Source organism: Myotis daubentonii, chromosome 8, assembly GCF_963259705.1.
Source record: "Myotis daubentonii chromosome 8, mMyoDau2.1, whole genome shotgun sequence".
Classification (NCBI taxonomy): Eukaryota; Metazoa; Chordata; class Mammalia; order Chiroptera; family Vespertilionidae; genus Myotis; species Myotis daubentonii.
The window spans coordinates 30979087-30996242 of NC_081847.1; the positions used below are offsets into that span (position 1 = coordinate 30979087).

Below are 17156 nucleotides of genomic sequence, written 5' to 3' on the forward strand. Positions count from 1 at the left end.
ATCTTCCCACAAAGAAAAGTCCAAGCCAGATAGCTTCACTGATGAATTCTATCAATACTTAAAGAATTAATGCCAATCCTTTGCAATCTTATTAAATAGAAAAGGGGGAATATTTCCCGACTCACTCTATGAAGCCAATACTAACCTGATACCAAAGCCAGTCATCACAAGCAAGCTATAGAACAGACCCATATCCCTCATGAATAAAAGACACAAAATCCCCAACTAGCAAAATGAATCCAGCAACACACTGAAAAGGATTATGCAACATCAACAAATGGCTTTATCCCAAAAATGCAAGGCTGGTTTAATATTCTTAAGTCAATTAATGTAATACATAGTACTAATACATGAAAGAATAAAAACCACATCATCATTGCAATAGATACAGAAAAAAGCATTTGATAAAATATAGCATCCATTCATGACAAAAATCTTCAAAAAGCTAGAAAGAGAAGAAAAATTTCTCAACCTGATAAATGGCATGTATGAAAAATTTAAAGCCAACATCAAACCTAATGGAGAAAGACTGAATTCGTTCCTCCTAAAATCAGAAACAAGACAAAGAAGTCCACTCTTACCACTTTTATTCAACATTACATTGGAGTTTCTAGCCAGGCCCAGTAAGCCCCCCAAAATAAATTTATAAAAGGGTATCCAGATTGGAAAGAAAAAGTAAACTGTCTTTCTATTTTTTTAAATTTAATTTTATTGTTTAAAGTATTACAAATAGTAGTACATATGTCTCCTTTCTTTCCCCATTGACCTTTCCCCGGCCTCCCCTACTACCCAGCATATGCCCTCCCCCCTACCCCCAGTGTCTTTCATCCACTGGTTAAACAGACATGACCTTGATGTAAAAACCCTAAGAAATACACTAAGAAACTAATAGAAATAATAAATGAGTTCAGCAAAGTTGCATGCCACAAGATCAATAGACAAAAATCAACTGTATTTCTACACACTAGCAACGAACATTTTAAGAAAAATAAAGAGGGGGGGCAGAAAATGGCGAAGGTATAGACGGATATCCTGTGCCTTGTCCCGGAGCTGATAAGGGTGAGCAGCTGAAATGGGTAACATACAGCCCAAATAAGCAGAGGATATTCAGCTGAGAGACAGTTTGCAGCCGGAAAAGACAGAGGACTCCGGAGAAAGGGGACGGTTGGAGACTGCGGCTGAAATCTCTCCCGGAGCACCGGCTCAGCCGCGGAAACCGCGCCATCTTGAGTGGCTGTTACTGGAAACGTATACACCCAAAGACCTGGCAACCAGAGATCGGCTACTAACCCGGAAACAACGGATCTCAAGCAGCGCGACTATGTGAACTCAGATGAGCCCTGCTTCTCCTCACGGAAAGATTAGATTTCCCCTAAAGGTGCGGTTTGAAATTCAGGTTGGAGAGAGGTGCCAGGGGAGAGCGGAAACTGTGCACAGACATGGAAGGTGGAGGCTTGCGAATTCGCGCAACTTCTCTGGCTCTTGTTTTTACACTTCACCTTAAATCTTTGCGTTTGATTATTAAACCCAGTGCATGGGATTGCCCAGTTGGGGTCACTCGCAGAGACTATAGGGGAAAGTTGTTTTTGGGGAACCTGGGAAACAGAGCGGGGAGTAACGATTAAAGAACCAGCTCTGGGCAGTGGACTTTCCCAAACCAGTTTCAAGTACAATAGAGAAAATAAACCCTAACTACTGGATAGAATGGACTTATAGCCTCGGAGGTCAATCCAGACACACTGCCACCCAGAGGCAGAGCCACGAACTGACTCTTCTGTAAACACAAATAAAGGCAGTCTGGGAAACAAATACAGCCTGCCTTAAAATCAGGACTGCGGTTTACAACATGGAGGAACAGTGTATCGCAGGGAAATTCAACACTCTCCTGAATACGTGGCAGGACTAAGGTGTGCCAAAAAGAAGAGTAGAAGATCTGAAGCACCTTCACTACTGCACATTTTTTTAAATTCTTTTTTCATCTTTTAATTAAGAATCTATTTTATTTTATTTTATTTTTTTCATCACCTGATTTTACCTTTTTAATTACTACATTTTTATTTTTAACAAGTATTATTACTACTATCATTTTACCATTTTTTAAAGTGTCGTTTTATTTTTTCTTTATTTTGGGATTAGTGTTCTAATTCCATTTTCATCGTTCCTTTAGCATCATTTTTCTCTACCTCAACTTTACCTTTAAGCCAAAACTCTCTTCCTCACTTTTCCCCTTTTGTTGTCCTGTTTCTCTTACCCTATTCCTGCTTTAGATTTTCCCTATTCCTTCTTTTTACCCCCTGTCTAAATTTCACCCTACTTATCTATCTAATTTCCAATCCCCTGCTCTAAATCCATATACACCTCTCTCTTATCTTTCTTCACTATCCAAAATTTTTTCTCTCTCTCTCTGTCGCTTTGCTATTGTTTGCTTGATTTTGAGTATATTGGGTTTTTTTATGCTTGTTTGTGAGATTGTTTTGTTTTTTATTTTTATTTTTCTGTTTGTTTGTTTTTTCTTTCTCCGGTTATTTTTGTGCTTCTGTTTTCACTTGCCTCGCTTGATATTAGTTGTTGTTTGTAGTTTGCATTCATCTCCAGGGATCCGTTGCTGGAATTTGTTGGGATTAGTGGCAGTTCTATTAGAGTTTTCTCCCCATATAAATAGTCTCTTCCCCTCTTCTATTTCATTCTCTCTCTTTTCTCTCTTACTTTTTTTTCTTCCTTTTCCCAATCTCACTTTTGCACTCCTTTTTTTTCCTTTTTCTCTTTTCTCTTTTTCTCTTCTTTCTTCTTTATTCCCTAATTCTCTTTGCTCGGGTGGCCACCTTTATTTGGGGTTATTAATATCATGAATACATTTGTGTTCAGTGCCTTGTACATTGTGCCTTGTTGTGTTGTATTTTGTGCCTTTAAATCAACGCAGCAGAGAGAGAACTACATAACCAAACACCTGGAGAAGAGAGATCATGGTGAAACAAAGAACCAACCCGCATATGAAAGAAAAACAGGCATCATCAGAAAAGGAAGTAAACGAAATGGAGGCAATGGAGGCAAGCAACCTGTCAGAGAAAGAATTCGGAGAAATGGCCATAAGGTGGATGAAAAGAATGGAAGACAAATTCAACAATATGTGTCAAAACCAAGAGGAAATGAAGAAAAACCAAGAAGAAATGAAAAATGACATCACTGCTATAAAGAACTCAATAGAAAGCATCAACAGTAGACTAGAAGAAGCAGAGGACCGCATCAGCGAGCTAGAAGACAACGTAGGAAAAAATACCTAAGTAGAGCAGCTTCTAGAAAAAAAAAATTAAAAAGCAGGAGGAGAGCCTAAGAGAACTCTGGGACAACACGAAACGAAACAACATCCAAATAATAGGGGTGCCAGAAGGAGAGGAAACTGAGCAAGGAATAGAAAACCTGTTTGAAAAAATAATGACAGAAAATTTCCCTGATATAGTGAAGAAAAAACTCATACAAATCCAAGAAGCTCACAGAGTCCCAAACAAAATGAACCCCAAAAGACCGATGCCAAGGCACATTATAATTAAACTGGCAAACACCAACGACAAAGCAAGAATCTTAAAAGCAGCCACAGAGAGACAGAAAGTTACCTACAAAGGATCCCCCATCAGACTAGCGACTGATTTCTCAACAGAAACACATCAGGCAAGAAGGCAATGGAATGAAATATACAAAGTCATGCAAAGGAAGGGTCTGAATCCAAGAATTCTGTACCCAGCAAGGCAATTAATCAAAATTGAGGGTGAAATCAGGAGCTTCACAGACAAAAACTGTCTACGGGAGTTTATTACCACCAAACCAGCAATGCAAAAAATGCTAAAGGGTCTGCTGTAAAAAGAAAAAATTGGAAACAAAGAAGGAACACAGCAGTAAAGAACAAAAATGGCGACTAACAAGTATCTATCAATAATAACTTTAAATGTAAATGGATTAAATGCCCCAATCAAAAGACATGGGTAACTGAGTGGATAAGAAAACATGACCCATATATCTGCTGTCTACAGGAAACCCACCTCAGAAAAAAAGACGCACACAGATTGATGGTGAAGGGATGGAAAAAAGTTTTTCAGGTGAATGGAAGGGGAAAAAAAGCCGGGGTAGCAATACTTGTATCTGACAAATTAGATCTCAAAGTGAAGGACATAAAAAGAGATAAAGAAGGCCACTTCATAATACTAAAGGGAGCAATCCAACAAGAAGAAATAACTCTGGTAAACATATATGCACCCAATATAGGAGCACCCAAATATGTAAGAAATCTTCTGGAGGGGATCACATCCCATTATCACCACTGGACAAATCCTCTAAACAAAAAATCAGCAAAGAAACATCAATCCTAAATGACTCACTAGATCAGATGGAATTAATTGACCTCTTCAGAACATTTCACCACAAAGCCACAGAATATACATTCTTCTCAAGTGCACATGGGTCATCTTCAAAGATAGACCATATATTGGGTCATAGGCAAAGTCTCTTCAAATTCAAGAAGACTGAAATCATATCAAGCATTTTCTCATATCACAATGGCATAAAACTGGAAATCAACTACAATAAAAACAATCAAAAAAATCAAACACATGGAGACTAAATAGCATGCTATTAAGCAATGACTGAGTTACCAGAGAGATCAAAGAAGAAATAAAAAACATCATGGCAACAAACGACAATGAAAACACAACAATCCAAAACCTATGGGACACAGCGAAAGCAGTCTTGAGAGGGAAGTTCATAGCTCTACAAGCCTACTGCAAGAAACAAGAAACAACGAGAATAAATGACCTAACTCTACAACTCAAAGAGTTAGAAAGAAAGCAACAAGAATAGCCTAGTGTAAACATAAGGAAGGAAATAACAAAGATCAGAGCGGAGATAAATAACACAGAGACCAAAAAAACAATACAAAAGATCAACAAAACCAAGAGCCGGTTCTTTGAAAGGATAAACAAGATTGATGAACCTCTAGCCAGGTTCACTAAGAAACAAAGAGAGGGGACCCAAATAAACAAAATCAGAAATGAAAGAGCAGAAATAACAACAGATCCCACAGAAATACAAAGGATTGTTAGAAAATACTATGAACAATTCTACTCCAACACACTAGACAACCTGGAGGAAATGGACATATTCCTAGAAAAATACAACCTTCCAAAACTTAATCAGGAAGAATCTAAAAATCTCAATAGGCCAAAAACTATGGAGGACATTGAAGCAATAATCAAAAAGCTTCCAGCAAATAAAAGCCCAGGGCCAGATGGCTTCACAGGGGAGTTTTACCAAACATTCAAGGAAGACCTAAAACCTATCCTCCTCAGACTACTACAAAAAATTCAAGAGGAAGGAACACTTCCAAGCTCATTCTATGAAGCCAGCATCACCCTAATACCAAAACCAGATAAAGACAACACAATGAAAGAGAATTACAGGCCAATATCCCTCATGAACACGGATGCCAAAATCCTCAACAAAATCCTAGCAAATCGGATCCAGCAGTATATCAGGAAGATCATACACCATGACCAAGGTGGATTTATCCCAGGGATGCAAGGATGGTACAATATCCGAAAATCAATAAATGTGATACATCACATAAACAAATTGAGAGAAAAAAACCACAAAGTCATATCAATTGGTGCGGAAAAAGCATTTGACAAAATCCAACACCCTTTCTTGATAAAAACTCTCAGCAAAATAGGAATAGAGGGATCATACCTCAACATAATAAAAACTATATATGACAAACCCACAGCAAACATCATAATCAATGGGCAAAAACTAAAAGCATTGCCCCTAAAAACAGGAACATGAAAGGGATGCCCCCTCTCACCACTCCTGTTCAACATAGTACTGGAAGTACTAGCCGTTGCAATCAGACAAGAAGAAGAAATAAAAGGCATCCATATTGGAAAAGAAGAAGTAAAACTGTCCTTATTTGCAGATGACATGATACTGTACATAGAGAACCCTAAAGACAACATCAAAAATTATTAGACTTAGTAAATGAATTCAGCAATGTAGCAGGATACAAAATTAATGCCAAGAAATCCATGGCATTTCTTTACACCAATAGTGAACTTACAGAAAGGGAGACTAAAAAAGCAATCCCATTTACCATCGCACCAAAAAAATTAAGATACCTAGGAATAAGCTTAACTAAGGAGGTAAAAGACTTATATGCGAAAAACCACAGGACATTGAAAAAAGAGATAGAGGAAGACATAAACAGATGGAAGAACATACCGTGTTCATGGATTGGTAGAATCAACATCATCAAAATGTCCATACTACCCAAAGCAATCTATAGATTCAATGCAATCCCCATTAAATTACCAACGGCATATTTTACAGATCTAGAACGAACGTTCCAAAAATTCATCTAGAATAAAAAAAGACCTCGAATAGCTGCAGCAATCCTGAGAAAGAAGAACAAAGTAGGTGGGATCTCAATACCAGATATCAAACTGTATTACAAAGCCACTGTTCTTAAAACAGCTTGGTACTGGCACAAGAACAGACATATAGATCAATGGAATAGAATAGAGACCCCAGAAATCGACCCAAACCACTATGCCCAATTAATATTCGACAAAGGAGGCAAGAGCATACAATGGAGTCTAGACAGTCTCTTCAATAAATGGTGTTGGGAAAATTGGACAGATACATGCAAAAAGATGAAACTAGACCACCAACTCACACCATACACAAAAATAAACTCAAAATGGATAAAAGACTTAAACGTAAGATGGGAAATCATAAAAATACTAGAGGAATCCACAGGCAGCGAAATCGCAAACATATGCCAAAGGGATTTCTTCTCTGATAATGCTCCTAGGGCAATGGAAACTAAAGAGAAAATAAACAAATGGGACTACATCAAAATAAAAAGCTTTTGCACAGCAAAGGAAACCATCAACAAAACAACAAGAAGACCCACTACATGGGAGAACATATTTGCCAATGATATCACCGATAAGGGTTTAATCTCCAACATTTACAGGGAACTCATGAAACTTAACAATAGGAAGATAAACAATCCAATAAAAAAAAAATGGGCAACGGATCTAGATAGACACTTTTTGAAAGAGGACATACAGAAGGCCGAAAGACATATGAAAACATGCTCAAAGTCACTAATTATACGGGAGATGCAAATCAAAACGACAATGCGGTATCATCTCACACCTGTCAGATGGCTATCATCAACAAATCAACAAACAAGTGTTGGAGAGGATGTGGAGAAAAAGGAACCCTCCTGCACTGCTGGTGGGAATGCAGACTAGTGCAGCCACTGTGGAGAACAGTATGGAGCTTCCTCAAAAAACTAAAAATGGAACTCCCATTTGACCCAGTGATCCCACTTCTAGGAATATATCCCAAGAAACCAGAAACACCAATCAGAAAAGATATATGCACCCCTATGTTCATAGCAGCACAATTCACCATAGCTAAGATTTGGAAACAGCCTAAGTGCCCATCAGCAGATGAGTGGATTAGAAAACTGTGGTACATCTACACAATGGAATACTATGCTGCGGTAAAAAAGAAGGAACTCTTGCCTTTTGCAACAGCATGGATGGAACTGGAGAGCATTATGCTAAGTGAAATAAGCAGGTCAGAGAAAGATAAATACCATATGATCTCACTCATTTGTGGGTTATAGAGAACATAGACTGATGAACAGGGACAGATCCAAAGACAGAGAAACAGCGATCAGACTATCAATCCCCAGAAGGAAAGTAGGGGAGGGAGGGGGTAAGGGGAAGAGATCAACCGAAGGACTTGTATGCACACATAAGCCAAACCAATGGACATGAACAACAGGGGGTCGGGAGCATGAGTGTGTGGGGAGGGGGGGAGTTTGGGGGTTAATGGGGGGGATGAGGACACATCTGTAATGCCTTAACTAATAAAGAATTTTAAAAAAATAAAATACTTTATATAACAAATTTAACAAAATAAGTACAAGATATGTACACTGTAAACCATAAAATGTTACTGAAAAAAAGTAAAGAACTAAAGAAATAGAAAACTATTCCAAGATCATAAATTGTTAGATGGCAATACACCCCAAATTGGTCTATAGCTTCAATGTGATCTCTTTTTGTTGTTGCCAAAATTAACAAGCTCATCCTAAAATTCATATGGAAATAGCAGAAACCCAGAATAGCCATGACAAGCTAGAAAAGAACAAAGTTGGAGAACAGACTTCCCAATTTCAAAACTTACTACAAAGCTACAGTAATCAAAATAGTGATACTGATGTAAAGACACCCAATAGAATAGAAATGAGAGCCCAGAAATAAATTCTTACATTTACAGTGAGCTGATTCTCAACAAACATGTCTCAAAAATTCAATGGCAAAACAAACAAACAAACAAATAGTCCTTTTAACAAATGGTGCAGGGACAACTAGATAACTACATGCAAAAAGATGAATTTGGTCCCCTACCTCACTACATATAAAAGTTAATTCAAAAGTGGATCATGAACCTAAATATAAGAGATAAATCTATGGAACTTTAAAAAGAAAACATAGGAATAAATCTCTGTGACGTTGGGTTAGTTAAGGCACTGAGTTCTTTAAAAAGCACATGGGATAAAAGAAAACACATTGGACTTACAAAATTTAAAACTTTTGTATTTCAAAAGATACTATCAAGAAAGAAAAATGAAAGAAAATATTGCAAGTCATATATTCAAAAAGGGATTTATATCTAGGATTCATAAAGAACTCTTATAGGTCAATAATAAAAAGATAATGCAATTTAAAAAATGGGCAAAGACTTTGAATAGTTATTTTTCTAAAGATGACATACAAATGGCCAAAAAGATGAGCAGCTTCATTAGTCATTTGATGCAAATCAAAACCACAGTGATTTACAATTTCTCATAAACTAGAACAGCTACAATAAAAAAGATGAACGCAGTATTGATGAGGATGAAGAAATCTGGGCCTTTTTATATTGTTAGTGAGAATGCAAAACGATGTACCTACTTCTTTATATCCTTTGCCCACTTTTTCTGTTGGGTTGACATTTAGCTTTTTTTTCCTGGAGGGAGGAGGTTTACATACTATGGAATCATTGGATATATACACTGCAGATATTTTCCCCCCGTTTGTCTCTTGCCTTTTATTTTTGTTTACAGCAGCCTTTCTCTAACAGAAGAACTCACAGGGAGCCCTGTTATCAGTGGCGCTGTCTGAGATGCTCTTGGAGAAGTTCTCACCCACTAACCTTCTGGGAGTCTTTGTACCTGCCTACCCTCACCCAACTGTTCTGGAGGCCTATCAGCACATTCCTGAGTATTTACTGAAAGTCTGAATCAAAAGCCAGTTTCTCAGGATTAATTTCTTAGGGCAGTCTCCTCAGCAGGTCTATTAGGCACAGGCTTTAGGCCAACTTATGATATATTCCTTCTTAAAGCAACTACTGGAAGGAATAGAGAGAGTAGGGAAGGAGGGAGAGAAGGAAAGGAAAGGGAAAGAGGAAAAAGGAAAAAGGAAAGAAGGAGGGATAGAAGGGAAGGGAAGATAGATAGAAGGAGGGAGGGAGAGAGGGAGGAAAGAAGGGAAAGAGAGAAGAAGGGAAGGAGGGAGAAAGGGAGAGAGGGAGGGAGATAGGCAGGCAGTCAGGCTGGGTTATTCCTCTTGCCAAAAGGCAAAGAGACCTTTTCCCCTTCTCCCTTTTCTTACAATTCATTAAGAAAAACCTGTATTGCCCAAGCCGGTTTGGCTCAGTGTATAGAGTATCGGCCTACGAACCAAAGGGTTCTGGGCACATACCTTGGTTGGAGGCTCCTCCCCAGCCTGGGCCCTGGTCGGGCTCATGCAGGAGGCAACCAATCAATGTGTTTCTCTCACGTGGATGTTTCTCTCTGTCTTTCCCTCTCTCTTCCACTCTCCCTAAAAAATCAATGGAAAAAAATCCTTGGGTGAGGATTAACAAAAAAATTTTAAAAAAAGAAAAGAAAACCTGTATGTATAAGTCCTTCCTCAGTTCCTTTGAAATGCATATAAATCTTTTTAAAACCTAAATAAGCCTCTTATGAGCACTACAATCCAAGAATGTTTTTCTTAAGGGCCTGGGAGCCACCTCTTTTAAATAAAAACATCAAGGAAGATAGCACCCTATCTCCCAGTCCTTTCCGGATTTTAGTTAGCCTGAGTGCACTGTGCCAAGCTGCAACCACCTGCTTGCCATAAAGTTAAAAGACAGTTTATTCTTTTCTTGGATAAAGGCAATTACCTAACACAGGTGGCCACCCCAACTACCAGGTAAATTCAGGATAAACTATGAAAGGAATGTACAGCAAACAGTGCCATCAAATCCTCTCTTATGAGGACAAATTATCATTCATCTTGATAACATGTATATAATAGATTGTATCTGCTTGGCCATTTATTTAAAAGGTTGAGATTTCGTTTGTCTTTGCAATCTCATTAGTGGCTTGCCTGTGATGTGCATCACAGTCTGCTTAAAGCTTATATTCAATAATAAAACGGTTTTCTTTCTTTTCTACATTTATGGAGAGAAACTTCTGGGTTGGCAGAAGACTTATTTTTAATTTTTCTCCTAAGAACTGCCAAGATGTATTTTTAAGTAAAGAGCAAACTATAAAACTATATCATATGCATAGCATTTTTTAGTTTTTAAACCATAACCTAGGACATTTTTTTCCATTGATTTTTAGAGAGGGGAAGGGAGGGAGGGGAAGAGAGAAAGAGAACGGGAAAGAGGGAGAGAGAGAAATATAGATGTGAGAGGCACATGGATTGGTTGCCTCCTACACATACCCCGACCAGGCCGGGAACCGAACCTGTAACCCAGGTACACACCCTTTATCAGGAATCGAACGCATGACCCTTAGGTGTGAAGGCCAGTGCGCTAACCACTTAAAATACTGGCCAGGGAGTGTTTTTTAGTTTTAAAAATATACATTGGTATGTCTAGAGATATCTGTATCAAACTGTTAAAATTTTTACTTCTCTGATGAACTGTAGATGAGAAGAGGAATTCCAGCTTTTATTTTATCTACATCTGTAATATTTAGTTTTTTATGATGAATTTATTTCATTACTTTTGTAATGTTAGCAAAACAACTCACTTGAAATTTTATTATTTTCATTAACTAAAAATAAAAATATTTGTCATGTAAAACTACTTCTCCAAAAATGATGTTATTTTTTTCTTAAAAGAAATCCATATAAGTAAGGTAGCTTTCAAGGTTTTATTCTTTGCAGATAGGAAGTGAAACACTTGATTTTGGATACATAAGACATCTTACCTGGACAATGAATAAAAGACCAGTTGTATCTGCTGTCCTCCAGACACATGCTGGAATTGAGAAGGGGCTGTGGGTAGAAATTTCCTACAGGGGCCTGAGAAGGCATCTTCACTGGTCCTTTATAGGAGCCCTCTATGCATTTCCCTTTGCCAGTATTGCTGGGATCAGTACACCAGCCGCAGCCTGGTTGCTCCAAGCAATGACTACAGGTACAGTAGCCTGAACAATTTTCAGCTGTTAAGAAAACACAAGTTGCAATTCACTATCTCCTTTAGATTTGAACTCATTGTATTTAAATCACCCTTTTCTTTAACAGATTATTCAACCTCTGTGAGTCAAAATTCCTATTCTATTGTGACTGTTTAAATGGCAGAATAAATTTGAAGAACCCAATATCTTGTTCTACATGTATTAGGGACTCCTCCTCTCTCTCAATCTCAGGATGTTGGAGCCAAAAGGGACCTGAGAGGTCACCAACTGAAAAGCACTTACTTTAAGAGTTAGAAGATTAAGATGTGGAGACCAGCCCGGCCAGCATGGCTCAGTGGCTGAGAGTTGACCTCTGAAACAGCAGGTCATGGCTCAGTTCCCAGTTGGTGCACATGCCCAGGTTGTGGGCTTGACCCCCAGTTCGGGGTGTGCAGGAGGCAGCCAATCAATGATTCTCTCTCATCATTGATGTTTCTCTCTCTCCCTTCCTCTCTGAAATCAATAAAAATATATTTTAAAAAAAAGATGTGGTCATACAGGATGGAGCAATATGATACTGAAGTTGAGCAATTATTTCTGTACTCAGCGCTCTATCCTACATTTATTTACTTGTATCATTGTGCTTTGTTCTATATGAAGATTATCATCAAACAGTCTATCGACAGATCTGAGCTGAAGGTCAGGTCCAGTCTTGTCCCTCAAATGTTCAGAGGCTGACAGCACCGCCTCACTGCAGGAGTTGTCACCCGTACACATGGCACTCATTAGTGCTTAGAGCTCACTTTTCACTTACGGGGACAGCTGCTCATGGTATACCACTCCATACACTGGCCATAAGGGAAGGAGGCCACGTAGGCATTGGAGTCCACACACTGCTTCATGTTGCTGCACCACATGCACTCGGAGCTGCCACTGGTGCACTCTCCACATGCCGTCCTCAAGGCACACGGTGTCCGGCACTGCTTGGTGCTGTGGTTCGCTGGGAAATAAACATAAGAGAGACACTTAGAGCTCCCACCATGTTGGCTAAGGTCAAAGTCTTTTCAGTATGGGTTGTTAACATTAGTCTGTCATGAAATCAATTCAGTGGGCTATATTAAATGAAGGAGAAAATAGAAAACATTAGAGTCACCATGTACTGTTTAGTCAAATATATTGTTATACTTGAGGAAAAAAGATGTTTTTCTTTTTCAAAGACCTGTGGGAACAAGCTAATCTTGCCATTCAAATAGGGGTTCTAAAGCTCCTCAAAAATATGGGCCCTAGCATAAACGTCAGGGCTTTACAACCCACCTGAACATGCAAAATCATATCTTTGTATATTTTAGGGAAGAAGGCCCACAGCATTCATTAAATACACCAAGGCACTCAGGATCCAAAATGGCTAAAAAGCTCCCCTACAGGAAGTTTAGAAGTAATATTTTAAGGCGACTTCTACAGTGCTATCAATTCTTTTCTATACTTTTGTGTTCTTCAAATTGTGTTCCCTTCCTAAAATAAGACATGATGCCAAAGGAGTCCAGCCTCCCGAAAGTGCCTAGAAAATTCCACCTATTACTTGTGAACCCTCTGCAGGAGGAGGACTCTTGTCTTGGGCTTATCGGCGTGCTGCAGGTGCTGCCCCTGTGCCTGGCTTTAAGAAGCCTAAATGTAGCCCAGAAGAGAGATGCAAAGCCATGAAGCTACTCAAAGTGTTTGCTCCTTCAGTACTCAAGTACAGCTTTAGCACATCAGGTTTGCTTCTGTTTTCTGTCACAGAACTGCACTCATCATTTTTCTCCCTACTGACACATTTTTCTGCCCACTGTCCCTTTTGTCCCCTATGTCAGTTCTGATCTTTCCTTTGCTTTTATTTGTATTTTTGGTTCTTTCTTCCACAGCATTTCTCTGCCAACACCAAGAAATTAACCTTTTAGAGCAAGTCTCAAACTTTTTGAGATCAACAAACCAATCAATCTCATTGTTAATTAGAATATTAGGTTCTCTGAGTAGTATTAGTTATTTTTGTTTAAGTTTATGGGTCATACTATTCAGAGCCAGAGGAAATTGTCTTCCGCTTTTAAAATTCTGAGTTATACTCTGCTTCATATGCTTGAAATCAATACACAATCTGTTTTTCATGAATATTTTACATATATCAATACTATGCCTCCTATGGTTTTGCTTTCAATGAACTTCCAGTAATGCATAATTCCCCATATACCTACCCAGCTTTTCACAGACACTACCATTGAGTGGGTTGATGCAGGTTGCAGCCTTCAGGCCCCGAGTACTTGGTTCTGATAAGATTCCACAGAATCCAGCATCACTGGGCTCAAATGGCATCCACTGTATCGAACTATTTGTGAATGGGGACATATCTTCCCAGCACCAGTAGGACACATTGATCTTCCGAAGGCCAACCCATGGGGTCAAGGTCAGCTTGGTCTGTAGACAAGAGAGACACAATTATGAATATAAACAATGTCTTGACCAAAACAGGCTTCTAAATAAAAACCATGAAGTTACAAATATCCCGAAGATACAGGAAAACCTTCGTATCCATTGACTCAGCCATTGCAGATAAGGACAGATCATCATTTTTAAGTTATATATCATGCTTGGCCCTTTAATATGGCCATTTTACAAAGGACAAAAATATAGCTCAGAGAATATATGAAAAATTTCACAGAGATTAATGGCAAAACAATAATCAAGGTCCAAAATTTCCATATCCTATGACATGCTATGAAGAGATAGCCACCCCCAAACTTGGTTTATATATCTATCCATACATGAAATAATCTTGCCAATATTTCTGAAATATTGGTTATCTGTCTATCCTCAGAATCATTAACTAAGCCTGTTTGGGGCACTGAACAGCTCAGATGACTAGAGATTCCCACCTTCAGCTGGGGGAAGGGCTGGCATTGAATTTTATAGGGAATAATGGGATAGTAAAACCCTGGGCGAGTCTCTGACTGCTGCTCTACTGAAATTTCCCTCCTGTTGCATTAACAAATTCTTTTAAAATAAAAGTACAAAGTTTAGCCCAGAAATGAAAGATAGTCCTAATTTTGCCAGTTATAAAACAAAATGTACTATGTATTTCAATTTTTGAGGAAAAAATATGCATTCCTATTGAAAGACCCAACAGAAATAGACATACCCCATAGTAGTTATTTTTAGTTGTAGCAAGTAATATTTATTCTATTTTTAATATTACTATTTTCTAAATTTCCTCTGAAATGTGTATTATTTTTTAAGGAAAGAAAACAAATAAAGTTAATGCTTTTTAAAAGTCCTTCAATAACTTCTCTTTGCTTTCCTGATAAAACTCAAAGTAATTAGCACTGTAGACAAGGCCTCTCAGGATTTGGCCTTGATTCCTCATAAGACACACCTACAGCAACTCCCTTCCACGCAGCCTGCAGCTCACCCCTCAAACTCCGCATCTTGCATGTGTGGTAGCAAAGCACAGAGAGCCCTTCCCTAGTCACCTTCCCAATTCACTCTTCATCATCAGGGGTTACCTCTTTCTGGCTATGAGCCAGCCTCTGCCCTAAAGACTAGGTTGAGTATACTGATTTGTTTTTCCATATAAGCCTGGGCTCTTAGTCTAGACTTACAGCTTAATTTACAGCTTAACACAAGACTGTGAATTCTTATTGTATAAAGGTAGTCCCAGCTAATTTGACTACCCAGAACCTTCTAGAACTAGAAAACCTGAGGAAGAGAGAAGAGGGACCAGAAGATAGGATATCTGTGACCAGCTGGGGTAGCCAAACCCTTCTAACCAGCTATTCTTGGAGACACATGGAATTGGGAGTCACTGGAAATGAGCAAAACTGTAAGCTATCAATTTTCTGAAGAGTGACTACAGATAAGATCAGCTGACAGCCAAGGACAGAACACTGTAGAGACCCGTATTTGGGGGTCAGGTAAAGAGAAACAAACAAAAGCAGTCCCTAATGGAGATTATAAATTTGAAAAACTTTTAAGATATAAAATATCAAATGTGGTCATAGTGTCCCATGAGGTAACCACATTTATGATGTATTACCAATGTTTTCCACACCATACCAAAGTTGCACTTAAAAAAAAAAAAAAAAGACTAAATGTAGGAAAGTAAAACATAGGCACCCCCTACCCATTGCAGAATAGCCCTCTAGGCAGTATGCAGGGCCACATGTAGCCAGGACCCAGGCCATACTCCGTATCCTCACCTGAAGCAGGCTGCACCCAAGGAAGTACGGCCTATTGCTTCTCCCTACTTGATGAGGAGAACTCCTCCCCCACCAAATGCTCTGTACCAAAGCCAGTGCTGGTAAGAGCTTTGTCTTGCGTCTACTTAGTTGAGGATAGACCCACAGCCTAAGATTTTAAACTCAAAATGACCAAATGTGATTGTGGAATGTCAACTATAAGCCACCTCAGAGCACTGAGCAGATGGGAAGAGAACTTGGGGTTCTGTGCTTAGAAACTTTTGATAAGAAGGTACTCTCTCCTTTTGGGCTGGCCAGGCCTAAGGAAGATGCAAACAAACATTTATTGGGTGACGAACATTAAATCATATTACACACTGTAATAATACCTAAAATCTGAGACTCGGGTGGCTTAATTCAACCTAGCTAAGTAGCAGTGACATTCCCCTCCCCCACAACAGCAACACCAAGGGATAAACCAATACAAAATCATCACTGGTGTCACAAAGATATGTGCATATGTACACACATTACTATTCAATACACATGTAATTATTCAAATATAATTTAGTAGATATCACTAACAAAGTGTTTAAAATGTTAAGGTAAAAAAGAAGGTATTAAAGGAAGAGAATCTGCCAGTGGCCGTTCCAGTGTGTTACACAGCACTCCTCCTGCCAAGCACATCACAGGTGAGAGCTGTGTTCATGCCCTCAGTAGACAATAGATGTAAGTCCTGAGGATTTTAACTTACCATGCTCTGCGATGATTGCATTATTCGCAGCTGCTTAAGGACAAAGTCTATCTTCTGCTGGGTTGTAAGAGAAGCCAAAAGGGCATTGTGGTTCCTACAGGACAATTTAGCGGTGTCATAAGTCTCCTTCGCAGTAGAAATTTTCAAACACATGTTTACAACCAAATGCCAGCCACTGCCACAGATATTTTCTTTTGTAAAGGATAGAGAGAAAGAAAAAAACAACAAAAAACAACAAATTTTAGAAATCACACAGAACTACTACATTACTGTTCGAATTAATAAAAAACCAAATGATTTTGTGATTTGAATTCTAGGTACTTCCTTAGGATGTAATGAGAGTATCAGACACATTACTAAGGACCAAGTACAGAATACGAGAATTTTAAATGCTTTAAAAAAATTAGTCATATTTCCTGGATCTCAAAAATGAGGCCAACCCTCCTGTGTCTTAGAAGAAAACATTTATTTGGTGTCAGTGTTGAATTTTATAAATCTCCTTTTGAAAAACAATTAAGAACAACACTAAAATTTAAGAGCAGAAAAATAAATATGGATATTGGAAGGCTGGGGTTAAAAACTGCAAGAATAGAAATGAGTTGGTGAATGAACAAGTCTAGTCTTCAAAAGTTGCATTGTTTTCACATCAAGTATAAAATCAAGTGCAACATTATCCCAAAAGTAAGGTGAAAAGATCCTT

At 38.5% G+C, this 17156-nt stretch overlaps 1 protein-coding gene across 4 annotated transcripts in view; it reads right to left on the minus strand.

Annotated features, from left to right (window-relative positions):
* ATRN (attractin) overlaps positions 1-17156 on the minus strand; it is a 157442-nt gene that overhangs the window by 60839 nt on the left and 79447 nt on the right. For all 4 annotated transcript variants that reach the window (XM_059705660.1, XM_059705661.1, XM_059705659.1 and 1 more), the window contains 4 exons: positions 16457-16647; positions 13726-13945; positions 12312-12497; positions 11309-11542 (listed from right to left, as the gene is read on the minus strand). In XM_059705660.1, the coding sequence (XP_059561643.1) occupies positions 11309-11542; positions 12312-12497; positions 13726-13945; positions 16457-16647 (831 nt within the window). The remainder of the gene's footprint in view (positions 1-11308; positions 11543-12311; positions 12498-13725; positions 13946-16456; positions 16648-17156) is intronic.